This window comes from Chiloscyllium punctatum, chromosome 26 (assembly GCF_047496795.1).
Source record: "Chiloscyllium punctatum isolate Juve2018m chromosome 26, sChiPun1.3, whole genome shotgun sequence".
NCBI classification, from domain to species: Eukaryota; Metazoa; Chordata; class Chondrichthyes; order Orectolobiformes; family Hemiscylliidae; genus Chiloscyllium; species Chiloscyllium punctatum.
Genome location: NC_092764.1, coordinates 56330410 through 56349629, shown reverse-complemented (window position 1 = coordinate 56349629; position 19220 = coordinate 56330410). Strand labels below are relative to the sequence as shown.

The 19220-nt window shown below is 38.5% G+C and overlaps 2 protein-coding genes across 3 annotated transcripts in view; both read right to left on the bottom strand.

Moving 5' to 3' along the window:
• The window catches only part of nrn1la (neuritin 1-like a), a 46786-nt gene extending 35765 nt beyond the window's left edge, over nt 1–11021 (bottom strand). The window contains exon 1 of the mRNA XM_072547462.1: nt 10867–11021. Coding sequence (XP_072403563.1) covers nt 10867–10921 — 55 coding nt within the window. The 5' untranslated portion in view covers nt 10922–11021. The remainder of the gene's footprint in view (nt 1–10866) is intronic.
• Nucleotides 11022–16500: 5479 nt separating this feature from the next.
• edc4 (enhancer of mRNA decapping 4) overlaps nt 16501–19220 on the bottom strand; it is a 107929-nt gene continuing 105209 nt past the window's right edge. The window contains exon 29 of one of the 2 annotated variants that reach the window (XM_072547460.1): nt 16501–17565. In XM_072547460.1, the coding sequence (XP_072403561.1) occupies nt 17376–17565 (190 nt within the window). In that variant the 3' untranslated portion in view covers nt 16501–17375. The remainder of the gene's footprint in view (nt 17566–19220) is intronic. The other variant, XM_072547461.1, reaches the window with a different exon arrangement.

Genomic DNA, 19220 nt, shown 5'->3' with positions numbered 1-19220 from the left:
TGTACACCTGTTGAACATTTGCAATAACCTTTTGTCCCATCACATTTCAGTTAAAAAGATACAATGCATTTCAAAGCACTCAAGAAAGAACTAAATAACATACTGACAGGTTGCTCAGTTCAAATGTCCCAGTTGCGTGCTGTGTTTTACAGGGAGGGAGCAGCAGGGCTAAACATTGCGTGCAACAACTGCTGTTTACTTCAATTCCCAAATTACTCAAATAAATCCCTCGTGAACATCAGCAATTAAGAAAGTGCTTTTCACGACAAACTCAATCCTATACTTGTAATCCGTTACGGGTACATGGGGGTGATTTCTTGCATATTGGCTGTGTTCCTGCTGACTGTGACTACTGTGAAATTAGAATATTAACAGTTCAGTTTTGAGTTGATTATGAGGTTATTGTATTAATTTTGACTGATGCAAGCAAAAGCTTCAAGTAAACCTGGCCATCTGATCTAGAACTATTTATAGCACACAATTTTGTCTTCAGCTGCTTATTTTCAAATTTCAGGAAAGAAGAACTACAATCTCATGGACAGCATTACTGAAGTGGCACACAATTAATATCTTCAAAGAATGCAACAGTGGCACAGTTAGATCTTTATACAGTTTCTTGACAATGAACTAATGATAAGACCTATTTGGCGGTAAAAAAGAAGTTTCAGAATTGAAATTATCCATTGATTCCAGAAAATTTCCCAGATATCCTTACAATCCTCATGGCTCTGATGCCAATACAATCCATATACATCCAACCTGCCAAAGTAAAAAGTCAAATTTATTTTTAAAAAATCAAAAGGAGATCTTGGTGGGAATTCACACAAGAAAGCAGGGCTCTGTTCACATTCGCAATGAATTGTTTTCTTTTGCTATTTCAAAAGTAAGTTATCCATTGAATTATAAATTGCTGCTTTACACACTTATGTTCACCTCTCCTCCAAACACATTTTTCTGTTCTTCGTCCTGTTTTCTCTTCATCACTGATTTTTTCAGATCTTATGAAAATGCATCAAAACCAATCAAGTGGATGTCATTTCTGACTAATCTGTACTACCATAGCTACTCTCAGCTGGAACAGCGCAATGGGCACTGAAAGGTCTGAGCCAAGAATAGCAAGAATATCTGGTAGACAAGCAGGAGGCTGGAAAAACACAGCAGGCCAGGCAGCATCAGAAGATGGAGAAATCAGGAAGATCTTGATCAGACAGGCTGATCAGAATGGGCTGAGAAGTGGCAGATGGAGTTTAATTTAGATAAACACGAGGTGCTGCATTTTGGAAAAGCAAATCAGAGCAGGACCTATACACTTAATGGTAAGGTCCTAGGGAGTGTTGCTGAACAAAGAGACCTTGGAGTGCAGGTTCATAGCTCCTTGAAAATAGAGTCACAGGTAGATAGGATAGTGAAGAAAGTGTTTGGTATGCTTTCCTTTATTGGTCAGGGTATTGAGTGCAGGAGTTGAGAAGTCATGTTGCGGCTGTACAGGACATTGGTTAGGCCATGTTTGGAATATTGCGTGCAATTCTGGTCTCCTTCCTATTGGAATGATGTTGTAAAACTGGAAAGGGTTCAGAAAAGATTTACAAGGATGTTGCCAGCGTTGGAGGATTTGAGCTATAAGGAGAGGTTGAATAGGCTAGGGCAGTTTTCCCTGAAGCGTCGGAGGCTGGGGGGTGACCTTTTAGAGGTTTATAAAATTATGAGGGGTATGGATAGGATAAATAGGCAAAGTCTTTTCCCTGGGGTGTGGGAGTTCAAAGCTAGAGGACTTAGGGGTTTCAGTTGAAAGGAGAAAGATATAAAAGGGTTCAAAGTTTGGGAGAAGATTTGTAGCTCGGGTGCTCGTTGTTGTGGTTCTGCTCGCCGAGTTGGGAATTTGTCTTGCAAACGTTTCGTCCCCTGTCTAGGTGACATCCTCAGTGCTTGGGAGCCTCCTGTGAAGTGCTTCTGTGCTGTTTCCTCTGGCATCAACAAACACATCGACCTGGACCCAATATACCGACCACTACAGCGGACAGCTCAAACTGACAACTGGAAGCGGCAGAGACAAACCACTATAAATGCCGGAGGAAACAGCACAGAAGCGCTTCACAGGAGGCTCCCAAGCACTGAGGATGTCACCTAGACAGGGGACAAAACGTTTGCAAGACAAATTCCCAGCTCGGCGAGCAGAACCACAACATATAAAAGGGTCCTAAGGGGCAACTTTTTCATGCAGAGGGTGGTACATGTATGGAATGAGCTGCCAGAGGAAGTGGTGGAGTCATGTACAGTTGCAACATTTAAAAGGTATCTGGATGTGTATATGAATAAGAATGGATTAAAGGGATATGGGCCAAGTGCTGGCAAATTATGTTGGGATATTTGGTCAGCATGGATGAGTTGGACCACAGGGTATGTTTCCGTGCTGTGCATCTCTATTACCATCTGACTCTAAGTTAATGTTTCAGGTGGAAGCTTTCTTCAGTATGGCAAAAATATCTGGCAGGTTCAACTATGCCATCTCTCCTGCTTGAATGGTCCACTGCCATTTTCTAACCTTGACAGTATTAGCTGACAAGCGCACAGAATCATATTCTAGCTCAAGACAGTAGCTTCCAGAGAGTCGAGAAATATGAAGAGAAAATTTGACATATTTTCTCAGCATTGTTTGCATTTGATATATTTGATACCACAACAATCAAGATTTTTGAATATATTCAATTAAAGCAGAATATAGTAAATTAATTCTGCATATTTGATGTATAAAATTTAACCATATGCCATATGATTACTATGATTGAATGGGGGCAGGAATGCCTTTTTTTTCCCTTTCCGGCCTATTTGAGTGCATGTCCTGTAGCCTGATGAGAGGTCACAGTAAGGTCAAATCAATGTTCTCTGAATCTGCAAATACAAAGGATGAGGTATTCTGATTTCGGAATTATTAATGCAAGGAGCAATAACCTATTTCAAAGTATCAGCCTGAAAATCCAAAAGAGGTCAAACCAAACGAGGAAGATTACACTGCAAACTCATTCTTAGAATGCTGGTTGGAAATAGGAAAATAATATACTGGCCCTCATTCTCTTCCAGTCCCACTTTGAGAGCAGAATTAGCCCTTAACAGCAAGATTAGCAATTACTTGGCCTTCATGAGAAGGATTGGCAAGGCTGTAATTTGGAACTCTGACTTGAATATTGAATGAAATTCAAAGGAGAAAAAAGTTTCACTGTTTATCTTAACAGCCTTTGTTTTTAGAAATGTCCTCATCAGCTGTACAACAGGAATAATCTTTCAGCCTTGTGGCAAATTTCCTCAGGACAGCTATCACCATTTTGATGCATCTACAATCTAATTCTAGATATGGGTACTACCAGCAATCATTAACCAGGAACTTTGGCAATGGTCCAATCCCATTGTGAGGCTGACTGCTTCTCCTGGATGTCCAATCCCTTCCTTGAATCAAACCTCCATCTCAGGCTGGTCCTGGATCATGATATGAGCTGGTATGAGCACAACGGTTGAACACTTATGAATCCAAGCCAGAAAAAATATTTGGACACATCCTAAATGCCACACGCTTAACTTTATGGATTTTGGTCCTGGGAGAAAAGATTGAATCCTGGGCCACATGCTGGCAAATGGAACTAGATTAGTTTAGAAAATCTGGTCAGCATGAACAAGTTGGATCAAAGGTTCTGTTTCAGTGCTGTACATCTCTATGACTCTATGCATCTCCTGGGATTCTGGAGGACTGTGTTGAAGCAGTAGGTGACCAGAGCTCTGAGGAATAAGAATGAGTCAACAATTGCGATAGATGTCCCCCACCCTGCATTTTCTAAGCAATTCCTCTTCAATCCCTTCTTGTTACTTGCTGATACTTAACAGTGTATTTTATATTATCTTTATCCCACTTCATATGACTTTGTGCTTTTCAGGTGTGTGTACACCACTGGAATCTCATAAAATGCCCTTGAGCAAAGTAACAATTAACTGTAAATCTCCAAATCACATCCAGATTTTCATTTGACCATCAAGATAAACATTCTTCACTTTGTAGACACAGTTCTTGTATTTGTGGAACTTCTAAAATATTTATAATGACTTGCCCATTTCATATCTCATTAAGGTATTTCTGATGTGATTCTGGTGTCCTGTAAATAATTAAACTGGGTAAATTCCAGTAATCCCACATTCTCAAGAATGAACTGCACTTATTGAGCATGCCTATTGGACAATCAAGATTAAGTGCGTACTGCTCTGCTTAGAAAGCCACTTTGATAGTGTACAGAAATTATTTGTGCTATTAATTTATTTTTGGTCAGCCAGCTGCCCAACTAATGCCTTAGTGAATCATTTCAGGCAAGTGAACTCAATTTTCTTGGTGAGTATATATAGAATATTCTGAAGAGCATTTCAAATGTTATAGAAGGGTGTGGGGTGTTAGCTCTGTTAGTTAGGTATGATGCTCGAGAAAGTTTGATATAAAATAAAGCCAACAGTATGGGTTTGATCCGTGGACTGCCTGTGGGAGTTCATGGAGGCCTTACCTCCTCTCCTTACCCATGTCTATAAAGGTTTACCCTCAAGCTATGCAATACCAATTAACTGATTGTGTCTCTGTAATGGAGAGATGTGTATGGTCTTTTGTGGATTGTATCTCCCTACTGTTATAGGGAATCATGCCTGTGAATTTGCACATCACTAAGCCCGTAAACAACTTTAGCTAATCTGATTTATTAGTGATTGAGGCATGACTGTTGGTCATTACACCAGAACTTCCTCTTCAAATAGTGCCATGGAACACTTTACATCCACGTGAGCAGACAAATAGATTAACAACTCACCAAAAAGCTGGCTCCCCAACAGTGTGGCAATCCCTCAGTACTTCACTGAAATGTTAGTCTAGATTCACTCTAGTCTTTGTAGAGTGAATGAGTGGAGGCTGACACTTCATAAAATCAGGAGCAATTTGACTTTCTTCTGTGGTTTTAAAACACTTTCTTTATGTTCTATTTCATTTGGTGCAGAAAGTTTGGAATGATGAGATAAGATGATTTTATTGAAACATGTATGGCCCTGGAAGGACGTGATAGAGTGAATGCTGCACAATGTGTTGTCCACCACCACTAACAAACTAAAATCCCGGAATCACACCCAGTTTCTCATTTGGACATCATGGTGGCATTCTTCAATTTGTAGGCACAGTCTTTGGTTTTGTGGAATGAATGAAACATTGCCATTGTTGACTACTCCTACTTCAAATTGATAAACATAAAATATAACCACTTGTGCATTAAACTGAAAATCTTATCTTAAATGTTCCCTTTTCACTTTGTTTACACCTGAAAGTCATTGGCAACTCTTAAAGGTTCAGTCACTTGCCTGGGCAAATAAAAGGTCTGCCACAGGCCTCTGAAATTCACTTTGATTCCTTCTCAGTGTTTTACCTCTTTTCCAAAGTATGAAATTTCACAGGAATTCTTCTCTGAAGCTCCAGTTTCTCTTCAGAACTTTATAACTTTCTCAGCTTAAATTTAGGCTTCATTAGGCTTCGTTGTATTTGTCAATGTGGGCATTGCAGAATAAGCCAGTATTTATTACCCATCCCTACTTGTCCTGGAATGGTGATGGTGAACTTCCCTCTTGAAATGTTGCAGTCCTTGATGTGTAGGTCACTCACAATGCAGTCAGGAAGGGATTTCCAAGATTTTGACCCAGCAACAGTGAAGGAATTGTGGTAGCCACAATGATACGTGGCTTGGGTGGGAGTTTGCAGGCGGTGATGTTCCCATGAATCTACTGTCCCTGTCCTTCTAGATGGTTGACGTCATGGGAACTAAGGTGCATTTGGAGTCTTGGACAAATTGCTGCATTGCCTATGGTAACAGTGGTTAATTGAGTTGTCCTTGGTAAATTCTTAGATTAATTAACCTTTAGCATCAACATCAATCATTGTGACTCTGGGACCCATCCGGATCATCTCAATTTCTAATACAGTCAGAGGAATTTTCCTCTGACTTACTGTCCACAAAATTTCCTGATTAAATGAAGGCAGTTGGCCTTTCGCCCTTCTAACTCTGACCTTATAATGTACCCACAAATCCTATTGAACTGCCATTATTTGAGGTACTTCAGCATCATCTAAAGGCCAGCATTTAAATTACTCTTACAAATGTAATCATCCAAAACTAAAAATCACCTCTAAAATATTAATATAATCTGGATGACTGTAACAACTGATAAATTCAAAATTGAATGCAGCATCTGCCTTTTATATTCAGAAGCAGGCACTAATTACCAATATGAAATCTCTAGTCCTCTACTGCTCCTTTTTGGTTGTTCCTGCTGAGTCCATGTTCTCTCCACAAGACCAAATTTGGCTAATATCTGATGATTCTAGTGGCAGAAATGCACCTGGCAGTCAGACCAATGTGATAGCTGTTTGCCAGATGCCTCTATGCAGAAGCCAAGAGCTTCCTCACCTTATTTTCATGCTCACCATATCTTGGATTAGGAAATCACATGATTTATTGTGTTTTTGTTTTTGTCAAGAGCTTGTCCAATTCACTTTTGCTTTTAGTGAGTTTGGCAGCGATCATGAAAGACAGAATAATTAATTTTATGTGTCAAATCAGAAATTATTTCTGTACACAAGGAAAGAAAAAGGAAAATGTAATTATAGAACACCTTTCGCAACCTTGCAAAGCCAAGTAAGCATTTTTAAATTGTAATCACTTTTGTAATGTGAGGGAACACAGAAGCAAATTGCTCACAGCAAGGACCATAAGCAGCAATGAAATAAGAGACCAGATCATTTGCTTTTGTGACCTTGATTGAAGGATGACTTCTCGCCAGGAAACAAGAGAGAACACTGCTTCTTCTCAAATAATGCCAATGGGTATTTTAAATCTATCTGAAAGGGTAGCAGGAAACCAAGGTTGCACATCTCCTCCAAAAGATTGACCCTCAAACACTGTACTGCAGCACCCTCTTAGTATTGTACTGATATCCCTGAACTAAGACTTGAACACATTATCTTTTAACTAAAAGAGGAAAATTTCTTCACTGAACCAAGGCTGACATATCCATTAATACCATCACACGTGTTTAGTATGTTCCAATAGCATAATAGTGCTATACTGGGAAGGGTGAAAGCTGCATACCTGGCCCAGAAAATACAGCAGGTAACAGCTGTGGATCCTGAACATTAACCAGTTTGTTTGTTTTTGTTCGTGGGGGGAAGGGGGTGGAGCAGATGTTTTGCACATTATGTGTGACAACAAGTTACGTTGAGTGATGTCAGCAATAAACAACAGCTTCATTCACATTATGCCTTTAATAAAGGAAAAATCCCAAGGTGCTTCACAGTGATGCAAAAAGAAACAGGCTGAGCCAAAGCTGGAGGTAGGAGGTGGAGTAATCAAAATGCCCAAAGAAGTTGATTTTTAGGGAGAGATTTTAGGGCAGCAAGAAAAGAGGAGGCAGATACCTTAATGGAGCAAATCCCAGAGAGATGGGGGCAAAGGTGACTGAAGCTAATTGTCAGGTGAAGAGTCCCCCCAGAGGGCACAGATTTTGGAATGGGGAATATTGGGTTATAGCTGAAGTTGCAATCAATCTAATTCATCCTAAGAAGGGAGCTGCAGAGATAATTTACATCAATGATGAGGATACAAAGTTACACTTGGGAATAGAAAACAATGACCAGTCTTCCTAATTAGTTGGACTAATTTATGACTAGGTTTAGTTGGAGGACAGATCTCACAAAGCCATCACAGACAAACTACCGTGAACTGAGGCCAGCACAAATCAGATGAACATGACATGACAGCAGATCTCCTGATGTGAATGCAAAATTATGCTTAACAAATGCTAGATATTGGCAGTGACATAGGGAAGTTGAGAGAAGTGGAGGAATGGTAGAGGAAATATGTGACATATGCTGTCGCCAAGCGATTGTTTCCAGATGAGGAAGAGGAGGCCAATAATAATTCTGCAGAGGATATCAAGTTTTGCAAGAAACCATCACCAGTAACATTGATGAAGGTGAAGAATGAATTAGGACAGGAGCACTGCCTGAAGGACCCCTGAGTACATGATAAAAAAACAGGCAGAAATATCACAAAGTTTGCCTAATATCCGGAAGCTATAGATTCATTTGATCTACAGATTAACTCCGTTTAACTTGAGGTCCGTATGAGAAAGAGACAAAATTGTTAAATAGAGGTGAATTTATCATCAAGATACAGTTTTGAGAAAAATTTGAAATCCAGTGCTTGAGAATTAATTGATTTTTATACAGCATTCTGAAATTCTAATGTAACCTTAATGCCATTCTTGAAGACAGTGCTAAGGAAGTTGCCACGTTATTGATTCTCGGTTTAGTGCACAGTTGGAAGTATTTTCTCATTATTGCATTAGATCCTAATGATGGAAAAAGATGAAATACATCTTTATGATAAACTCAGAAAAGTTAACATTCTTTTATGTTCATTGTGATGAATTATATTGAATTTATATAAAATTCTACATGATCCAACATCGCAGCATGTTAGAGTGAGCATTCTCGTTGAATATTTAGCTGTCAGCTGTTTCATTCTCCAATGTCCTCGAAAACAGAACTCTCATTTCTTTCAACACATTCAGCTCTTAATAATGTGGGAAATCAGAGAACAGTGCACAATTTAGACTGCTTGCCACAGTTATTTCTTATGCCAATTCTTCACTGTTAAGCACACTCACAAAATCTCACGGCACACGGTTCACAGTCTCGCATCTCTGCAGCTTTGAACGATTGCTTATATTCAATAACCAATCATTTCAAATTCTACAACAGTTAAGTTAAATGTCAGCTTTCAAATATTTACCATTACGATTCAAACATCTGCCGATTGACTATATGCAGAAATCTTAATCAGAGATAGGATGGAATAACACATAATCGTGGAAAAAAAAGAGGTCTACAAGTGCAGAAAAAGGCCCTTTGTGCCTTAAGTCTGTGATGGTCAGAAACAACCACCTAACTATTCTAATCCCATTTACAAGTAATCCAATCTCCAAGGAAACTCTATGGATATTGACCACAATGAGTTAATGATTAGAAATCTATTTGAGACACAAAATGGTAAGTGTTGGGGATTTGAGAATGTTACTCCATACTGCCACCTAGTGACCATACCTATGATATACCATGACAGAGGACAGCAAAATTCAATGTTAAATATACCAATTTACAATGTAAATATTGACAGGAGTTATGAATGTCATTTTAGGAAATAGAGTTCGAAACAGGAAGTTTGCTACACAGGTCTGTTCTAATAACAAAAAGGTAACTAGGAATTTTAGCAAAACTTCAAATGCTTCCGTCAAACTATGCAATTTCAAAGAAAACAATGTTAAATTAACACTCCCAGGAGTTCCATAGCGACTGGACAATAGGCCTGAGATATGAGTCCAATTATTGCTACCTTCAAATGCCGGTTTTAATATTAAAAACCCTGTGGTATTCTGATCAGTGGATAAGGAAGGGGGCGCCTGAAGCTCTCAAATAGTTAGAGACCAATGCTCGTTTATTATGGCCAAAGGTTTCTTGCGGAAAGGTCTGGGAAAACTCTTGCCAAATTCAGCAGCAGAGAAATCTCTGGGGATTGTTGAGGATTACAGATTTTGGAGCTGCTGAACAAGATTTCGATGCTGAAACCAGATAGAGTGTTGGAACTGGGGCATACTGATTTACCGAATTCATACAGTTGCACGGATTGAGTCCTAAACTACTAATGTCATCGTAACTGCACTCCACAGCGTTTAGTCAGGCCAAATGTCAATACATGAGGTTTTCAGCACCATGGAGAGATCCCTAGCTTTGCTCAGTAAATACTGTATGTGACTAAATTGGCATCAACAGTTATGTGGTAACCAATAGATCAATATCGTGTACATCACAGCCTGTTTAGTGCATATTTATGGAGCAAGCCAATTATCTGGCAAAACGTCGCACTTTATTTGCAAATTCTCACTGCAGATAGATTAGCCTGTGATTTGGAGCCCTCAGTTAAGGTTTACCGCTCTCTGTATAGGGGAGGGAGGAAATAGCCCGCTTACGCAAAGCATTTGCTCAAAGTTTCAGATTTAATCAGAGTAACAAGTAAAACAAAAAATGCTTTCGGTTTCACTCTCTGCTGTCTTGGCCAGTAAAGTGAACAAGTTTTTTGTTTTGTGATCGACATGTTTCAGAGCTCCAGCTGTTTTTTTATAATGAAGTCAGTCTTTCGATCTGTGGGGGCTTCGTTAACGTGGCACCTCCAAGGTTTTAAGCACTTTCAACCAGCTTTGCTCAACCACTGTATAAATCTATACCATTGTTGAAGCAGAGGGAACGTTTCTGCCACAGTAATAATCTAACAGAAATCTGTCCGGAATATTCAAGGAGGGAGCGGACCCTGATACCGTCTCAGCAAGAGGCTGACGAGACCCCGTTAGTTTCTTGGGCAACTCAAACCAGCAGAACTTCCGACTAGGTGTAACATGACAAAGGGAAAGAACTGCAGATGCTGGAGATCGAAACAAGAACAGAAATTGCTGGAAACACTCTGCAAGTCCAGCAACATCTGTGCAGAAAAAGCAGCGTTCACGGAGAGCTACGGGTAAATCTTGTCATTGGCATATCTAACCTGAATAAGGACATGTCGCCGGGTTCAGTCCGGAAACACATTATCTTCACCTTTCTCTCATTTAAATCAACTCTCCGACTAAACATCTCTTTCAGTTCAATGCTTAACAGTTTTCCTACTGGTGCCTTTCAGAATTCCAGTGAGGATTTAATAACTTCTTTCATACAGTTACACCTTCAAAGTGAACTCTGGAACCTCATTCACTTACCCAGCAAAAGAACTAGCGACAACAAAACATAAACCGACCCGAGGCGAGTGTCCATGGCAGCAGCAGCAGCAGCAGATTTATCTTTTTGGTGCTAACTCGTTGGAAACCAAATGCCACGTTAAATAATTTAAAAATAATCCCCTGAAAGCTTCCAGGAGCTGGGATTGGAGGGAGGGATGAGCCCAGAACCACGCCTCCTGCCTGCAGTTTCTGCACTGAGCTCTCCAGGGATGGGACCTTTCACGTAATAACCGCCCGGCCAGCGGATTAAAAACTCATTTCCCAGTGATTTCGTTTGGCTGCCGTTGTGAAATCCGCCCTGTTGAGGGATTTAATGCGACTCGCCTGGCTCACGGTTTATCTCTGGGCTGAATTTTCAACTTTGTGGCAACGCTTTGAACGAGCTGGTTCCTGAAAGTGAGCCGAGGGACTTGTCTGTGAAAGCAGTTGCTGCTGCTCTCTGCTTTCTTAGGGGGTGAGAGGTCACGGCTGGCAACAGACTTCCCACATCAATAGTGATAATTAATCTATTGCTTTATTACTGTTGTCTTTAAATTGCTTTGGACTTAATTTCACCATTAAATTCTGCCTACGAACGTGGGCAGGGATAAGTGGCAGGGAGCTCTCCAAGTAACTGATCCTCCTGAGGACAGACCCAGTGAGGACCAGAGGCTGGTGCCTGTTTAGCTAATTTCACCAACCACCTCCCCCACGAAGGTTCAGGCCGTTCAAATTGACTGCAAACTGGTTGTTGGTACACTTTACACCTCCAGTCAGCATTTCCTAAATCTCCATTGGATTTTTTTGTCTGGTAGCCATTCCCTATGGCTGCATGCAGTAAGCGAGATGGGACAGACAGTAAAGTCACCAAGCTCTGGACATGTGGGCAAACGCTGCCTAGGTCAGTATTCATTACCCATTCCCTAATGCCTTTGAAAAGATGGCATTAAGAACTTGCAAGTAGTGCTCCCCTGCATCCGCTGCATTTGTCCTTCTAGGTGGTAGAGGTTGTAGGTTTGGAAAGTGTGGTTACTTAATGCAGTGCATCTTGTAAGTGGTAAACGTTACACTGCTGTCAATAGTAAAGTCAGTAAATATTAAAGAGATTTGATAGAGTATCAAGCTGGCTGCTTTATCCTGCATGATGTCAAGCTTTTTGAATCTTATTGGATCTACGCTCATTCCATCAGATTACTGACTTGTGCCTTGTAGATGGTGGTCAGGCTTCGAGAAGCCATGACGTGAACTGTTTATCACAAAATTTCAAGGCGTTGCCTGCTCCTACAATCATAATATTTATATTGTGATACAGTTCAGTTTTTGGTTAATAGCAACTCTCAGGATGTTGATAGTGAGGCATTCAATGATGACAATGCCATTAAATATCACAGAGAGCTGGCTGGACTTTCTTCTGTTGGAGATTATTTCCTGGCACTTGTATGATGCAAATGTTATTTTTGGTTGTAACCAATAAGTAGCTCCACTGTTCCGTTTTGAAGTAGTGACATGGATCCGTTTATGTCCACTTCAGGGCATAACATCTTGCTGCTAACATCTCATTACCCAAAAGAATTAAAGTGCTTTCCCAATCTTTACTGTCTCCAGAAATTGGCGGGGGGCGTGGGTCGTGGGTCGGAAGGAGAGAGGAAGAAAGGGTAGGGGTAAAGAGGACATGAATCTTTATTGGAGAAGGGGAGAAAATCTGCAGAGTTTTGGATCTTAGCATTAGGAGAAATATTGATAGGTTTTTCAGTCTTCTGATCTACCAAAAAAAATATAACCTGCCCTTTCTTTACACAGATCGCAATACGGGAACAATCTGCAGATTGAAGGTTAATTCCATACCCTAAGAAATTCAGCATGCATTCAATGTAATTTTTTTTTGTAGTGGGTATATGAAATATTTTTGTTCTAATTAAGTAAAGGGGAGAGGCAATGGGGGTGCTGCAGTTGCAGTTGATGTTCAGCATATGGACTTTCAAAATGTGTCTTAAGTCTCACATAAGATTTATAGCAAAGGGTTCAAAAAGAGATAAGTGGCTAAGTCGATAATAGTAGCAAATGATTGTCTACTAGACTGAAAGGATATATGCAAAAATGTTTCACAGTGGGATTGAAAATGCTGGAATTGTTCTTAATATGCACTTGTCTAAGAGATTTGATAATGTTTAAAATCACAAATGGTTTTTATAGGTTAATCAATAAGAAGCCGTTACTGGTGTTGTAAGGACAAGTAACCAGAGGTCATAGATTTAAAGTGATTTGGCAAGAAAAGGGACAATTTTAGGAAGGCAGTGAGTTGCAATGTGAAATTAGAGTGATGGTGAAAGAGCAGAAGAGGTTATTTGGATAACCAAAGAGCCAGATGGGCCAAATGGTATCATTCTCAGATTTTAGTTACTATGCAACAATAAATAGTTGAGCAAGTATTGTGCATCTTCTGTAAAGATTAATTCAGAAAGTACTTGCTTTAAACAAGTTGTGTTATCATCAAAATACATTTATCATGGGAAGCACATCATCATTTATTTTAATGAAAGTATTTGCCTCATAAGTTGACTACTACACAAACCATTAGAGATCATATAGCCACTAATTATCAATATTGGATAGTGATCCAATTAACACTTCCTAATGAATATAAACCATTCCAACATCTGTTCCATTAGTTTACCATGTCAGCCATACCATTCAACTGGATGCTATTGCTTTAGAATTTTACAGAAGTAATCCCAAATACCCACTGATCATACTATTGCAACAAGGAGACAATCAGTTCCTCATGGCTGTGCTGGCTTTACACTAGTGTCATTTACCTTAGTCTCACATTTCTTATACTCTATATTAGAGTTTGAGTAATTTCTTCAAATTGCCTTAGCTTCCAACTTGGCAAATGAACTTAATATTTTAACAACCTTCTCCTTGGAAAGTAACTTCCAATGATTTATCTTTCCAATACCAACTGAAAAAATGCACGCCTCATCACTGACTTTATACCTTCACTATTTACATCATCAACCTATTTATTTTTCCCAATGATTCAATACAGTTCTTATATTTCACTGTATCTACTATTGGGCTAGCAGTGCAGGTGCGTCAGTACTACTGGCAGCATGCTTTAAACAGTCCCTCAAATCTCGTATGTAAATACAACTCTATGAGGCTGCTACAGTTACTTGCGTGGAAACACTGAAGAGGTTTGGAAGAAGTTTCATAACATTCTCAGATATGAAGAAAACTCTGCATATTGCTACACGTTTTGTGAATAAAGGTTTTCCAGCATTCAAATCAATTTCTGCTCAGTGCACACAACTGTGCAGAATTAAAGTTGGAATCCCTTCTGATTGAGTTCAAAATTTGCAAAATAAACTGAAATATTACTATGATTTATTAGCAAATGCTCAACAGATCTTTGAAGCACGTGCTCATCGTAATTTAGAGGTCCCATTGAGAAAATATAGTGAGATTAAACATAAAACCTAAGTTACATAGGTAACTTCGCATGCCGGATGTTTGATACCACTGTCACACAGCAGCATTAAATCAGCTCTGTTCTTCACCAGTCTTGCTCAAAAAGCATGGGGTAATAGCACAAAATCAATTTCTGTTGTAAACTATGGCAGTATTTTTAATCGTATTCTTTTACATCCAGAACAGGAAAAAAAAATCACAATCTTGAAATATATGAATATTATAAGAATATGGAGTTCACACAGGACCACCATTGGTCAAGTCATAAAAGTGCTTAGAGCAAGTAGCTACATTCTAGCATTCTTTGTGATGGCCAGTCTGCTACAGAACACCATCTGGCATTAGTTCCCAAATGGCACCCACACTACCATTTCTTTTGATCACATCAGCAAAATATGCAAATTTGGAAAATGAAATACTGTAGCAAATCTCTGTGGACAGCCCTTCAATTCTTTTTGATCATTCCTGCATTATCCTCCTAGAAAGAACTAAATCACATTGTTTGTTGTTGAGTAAAGATTCACAGCATGTTTTTCATTCCTTCCACAATCTGCCAGCTTTCAAATCTCAAGCTTTGAATTACCTATCCAAAGCTTTGCATCTTTTCTTACTTTAGAAGTGTCTTACATTGACCCACATTCTTTGTCTAAATTCTGTAAAAGAAACAAAAAGCCTTTACTCTCTTTTTGGTTCTTTAAATAATGTACAAAAACTGGAGGTAAGTTGGAGCCCATTGTACGTTCTGTATCACCCTCAGATTCTAGTATTCAACTGAGTGCCAATTTGTTTGTGTCACTGAATAATTCTTATTGTTATTTCAGAAAATTATTACATCACTGCTTTGGATATTTTAATCTCTTCAAATTTGTATGAAAAATTTACGATAGTAGGATTCTTTTATGGGCTGAGCGCAATATAGGCAAGGTCAGCATTTGTTGCTTACGCCTAATTGCCCTTGGACTGAATAGCTTGGTGTGTCATTTCAGCAAGTAGTTGACAGCCAACCACATTACCTTTTTGATATTCATTCACTTGATGAGGGCATCACTGGCTAGGCAGCATTTATTGACCATCCCAGAGGGCAGTTCAGAGTCAACCACATTGCTTTGGTTCTGGAGTTGCATGTCAGCCAGACCAAGTAAGGCTGGCAGTTTCCTTCCCTAAAATGATATTCATGAACTAGATGGGTTTTTCCTGATAATCCACAATGGTTACACTGTCATCGTTAGACTCTTAATTCCAAGTTATTGAAATCAAATTCCACCATCTGCCATAGCAGGCTTTGAATCCAGGTCCCCAGCACATTACCTGCGTCTCTGAATTAACAGTTCAATGACCAGTATGTCATTGGCTCCCCTTACTAAGGATCTGGGATCACATGGAGGATTTCCTTTCATAAAAGACATTCATGAACCAGATGGTATGTTTAATAATAGTCAAAGGGTAGTTTAATGATATCTTTAATTGAAATTAAATTCAACCAGCTGCAATGGTGGTTTTGAATTTGTGTCTGGACGCTGGGACGTCAAAATTGCAGCAATACCTCTAGCCTGAATACAGGATTCACAGTTTTCTTTTGAACCAACTCCCAACAATTTCAGACTTTAGCTACAAAATACAGTTTTGTGGGCATGTAGAAATCAACAGCAGAACATTCATTGGGAATAATTAACCGAATGAATTTTGCAGAAGGTGAACCACCTTCAAAGCTTTAAATATCCTACTGGCTGAAGTTTAAATATTTAGCAAATTATCTTCATAGAGCTTATTTTGCAGCAACCAAAGATAAAAGAAAGTTCTTGCTTGGCAACTGCAGTTTCATGTCTTTTAACCACTAATATAAAAGATCAGGTTAGAAATTGCAGATTGTATTTGTTCAGTTATTTATATTCTTAGGAACTGAAAAAATGAACACAGTGAGCTATTCAGGACACAAGGGTTTGAAGGCAATACAATGCTGTGCAAATGGCAAAATTTACCGAAGCAATTCAATTAAATGCACAGTTTAAATAACCATTATGCCAATTTTCACACCACCTTTGTAAAATTTTTAACATATATCCACAAATTTTGTTTGAAATATGGCATTTATTTTAAACATTACAATTCTAAAATGAAGATTACAGAAGTTTTCCTAAACTTTCAAACCATCATAAAAACAAAAAAGTTATAAAAGTATCATATACAAGGCTGTTTACCTGTTGATTGGATTGGTTAAAAATAAATGTAAATTAGTGCTAATGATTTAAGGAAAAACCAATCCAGACAATTTCCAAAGATTTTATTGAACAGTTTTGAAACATTATCCAAAACAAGGAGTTTCCATATTAAAGATAAAAAGGAAGCAAAAATGTAAAATACAACAAAATTGTAAATGAATGAAAACATTATGCAATAAACAAACTTGTTGCTGTTGATTTTTATCTTTTTTTTCCTCAAACAAACATGATAGAAACTTCAAGTAACAGTCCAACACTAATTTGAAATATTCTGAAAATATATTTTTGGATGTTCAACTTCTGATAGCTGTATTCAACTTCACAGCTTTGAGGTCAGAATTTTCAAATGAGAAATTGTTTAGTGCTTCAAGGAATTTAACAGGGACAAGAAGAATGAGCCTACTCTTCAAATGGAGTTTATGGGTATTGTTTGATACATTTTTGCTAACATGCAAGTTTAAATTTGTAGTATTGTGTTGGTTACTTAGCCTCAGCTGCTTCACAAATGTAACCATGGGAGAGGACTTTTTTTTAATATATATTTAAATAGCTACTTTTAACCTGAGGAACATACAAGTAGATACTTATACAAAATAGGCTAACCAGATTAGGAGGAAGTTGAAAAAACATATGAAGCAGCTTATACATCAAGTTACTGCTCTAACTTGTGGCTCCAAATCATTTTCTTACCACAGATGAGGACGCACAAGCCCTAGAGTTTGATTTTTTAAAAAAAGATTAATTAGGAAGATACAGCTATGCAAATTGTATAATCATAGCACAATCCTTACAGATCATGGAATGGCCACAGTGTACAGCTTAACTCAGCGGAGTCACTAGTCCTTGAAGCATCATCATAAGTCTCCGAGCCCTTTTGCTCAAATTACTGTGAGGTTCTGCCTGGTTGAACTGGTACAGTTTCTGTCTGACTTGATTCAATACAGAACCCATGTGATCCCTAGCAACTGGGTCTGTGTGATCTAGATTCATGACTGCATCTTCCAGGTAACTGAAATTAAATTGGAGATTAGTTACTCTATAGTTAACATACATGAAAAGGCATAATATTGTGTTTGCAATATTTTTCAAACAGAAAATGCTATAAAAGTTCAACAATCAGCAATTGAAAGTAAGCTAAAAGAAACCTACACAGGTATTTATATATTGTCTTTCACATCCTCAGGATAGCCATAAAATACTTCATAACCAACTAATTTACCTTTTCAGTCACTTGTATAAAATAAGGCAAGCACCTTGTACATATCAAGGTCCCATAAATAGTGCAGATGCACTGGTGACTAGACAGTGTGTTTTCCATAACGTTGCAGGAGGGAAAATGTTAGGCATCATTACAGGAACTCTTTGTACACTCCTGTCTTGAAGGAGGTTACTATGATAGGTAGTGCTTCTTATTGAAACACACTGAAGAAGGATCCCACTTTTAAAACAAATCACAGGATATGCACCTGAGATGAGATACATGCAAGATACTAAGGGAAGCAAGAATGGCAATTGCAGATGCACTGGTCATCATTTTCCAATCTTCGCAGATTCAGGCATGATGTCACAAGAACTGGAGAATTGCAAATGTTACAATCTCATTTAAAAACAAACCTAATAACACTGGAAATAAAAGTGAGAATTTTAATCACATGCAAATTCCTTCAGACTCAGGTGATGCCAGCAGCATTAACACTGTTTAATTAATTTGTTTTAGTTTTTTGATGAGACAACACTGAGGATTGACGTGTATACACGAGATGTTTGATAATGTGCCACAAGACAGGCTTGTGTGAATGGTAGAGCTAATGAAATAAAAAGGACTGTAACAAACAGATACAAAAATGACTGAGTTTTGGGGAATGGTTTTTTTCCAGACTGGAGGATGTTTGGTAGTGAAATTCTACAGGATTGGTATTTGGATCACATATATTTGTGGATAAGAAAGTATTGTAAGACTTGAGGAGGATAGTGTAGAACTTCTAAAGGACATTGAAAAGTTAGTGGAATTGGTCATAAAGATGCAAGCAAGTCATTTTGGTACGAAGAACATCGACAAAATTAAGTTTGCAATTTGAAAGAGCAGGAACTCAGGTGTGTGCGTGCGCACAAATAAGTGAAACAGGCAGAAAAAATGGAGAAAGAAAGCAGTAAATGAATCCTCATCTCAACCTTCTATTTAAAAATAACAGTCATGCCTTTTCCAATCTATTCACATGACTGAAATTCCTCATCCCTGGAATCACTCAGTTAACCGCTGGACACTCTCTTATTACTTTGCATCCTTCCTAAAGATCAGTGCCTAGAACTAGACAATTCTTCAGCTGAAGCCAAGCCAATGTTTTATTCAGTTTATTAAGATAAAATACAACAGTAATGAAGTAATGTATCTATTTATGAAACCCAGAATACCACAGTTCATTGCCTGCTTTCTCTCAATTTGTCCTGTCACTTTCAATGAAAATGTAAAAAATGTGTTTCCTTTGCCGATTACACTAAATCTGCGACCTCCGGTTCTCGATCCTTCCACCAATGCAACCAGTTTTTTTTTAAAAAACAACAAAAGGTAGTTTCTTGATCACAATGATCAATATTAGATTTTCATTCCAGATTTTATTTAATCACCTGAATTTAAATTCCACAGCTGTTGTGGCAGCATTTGAA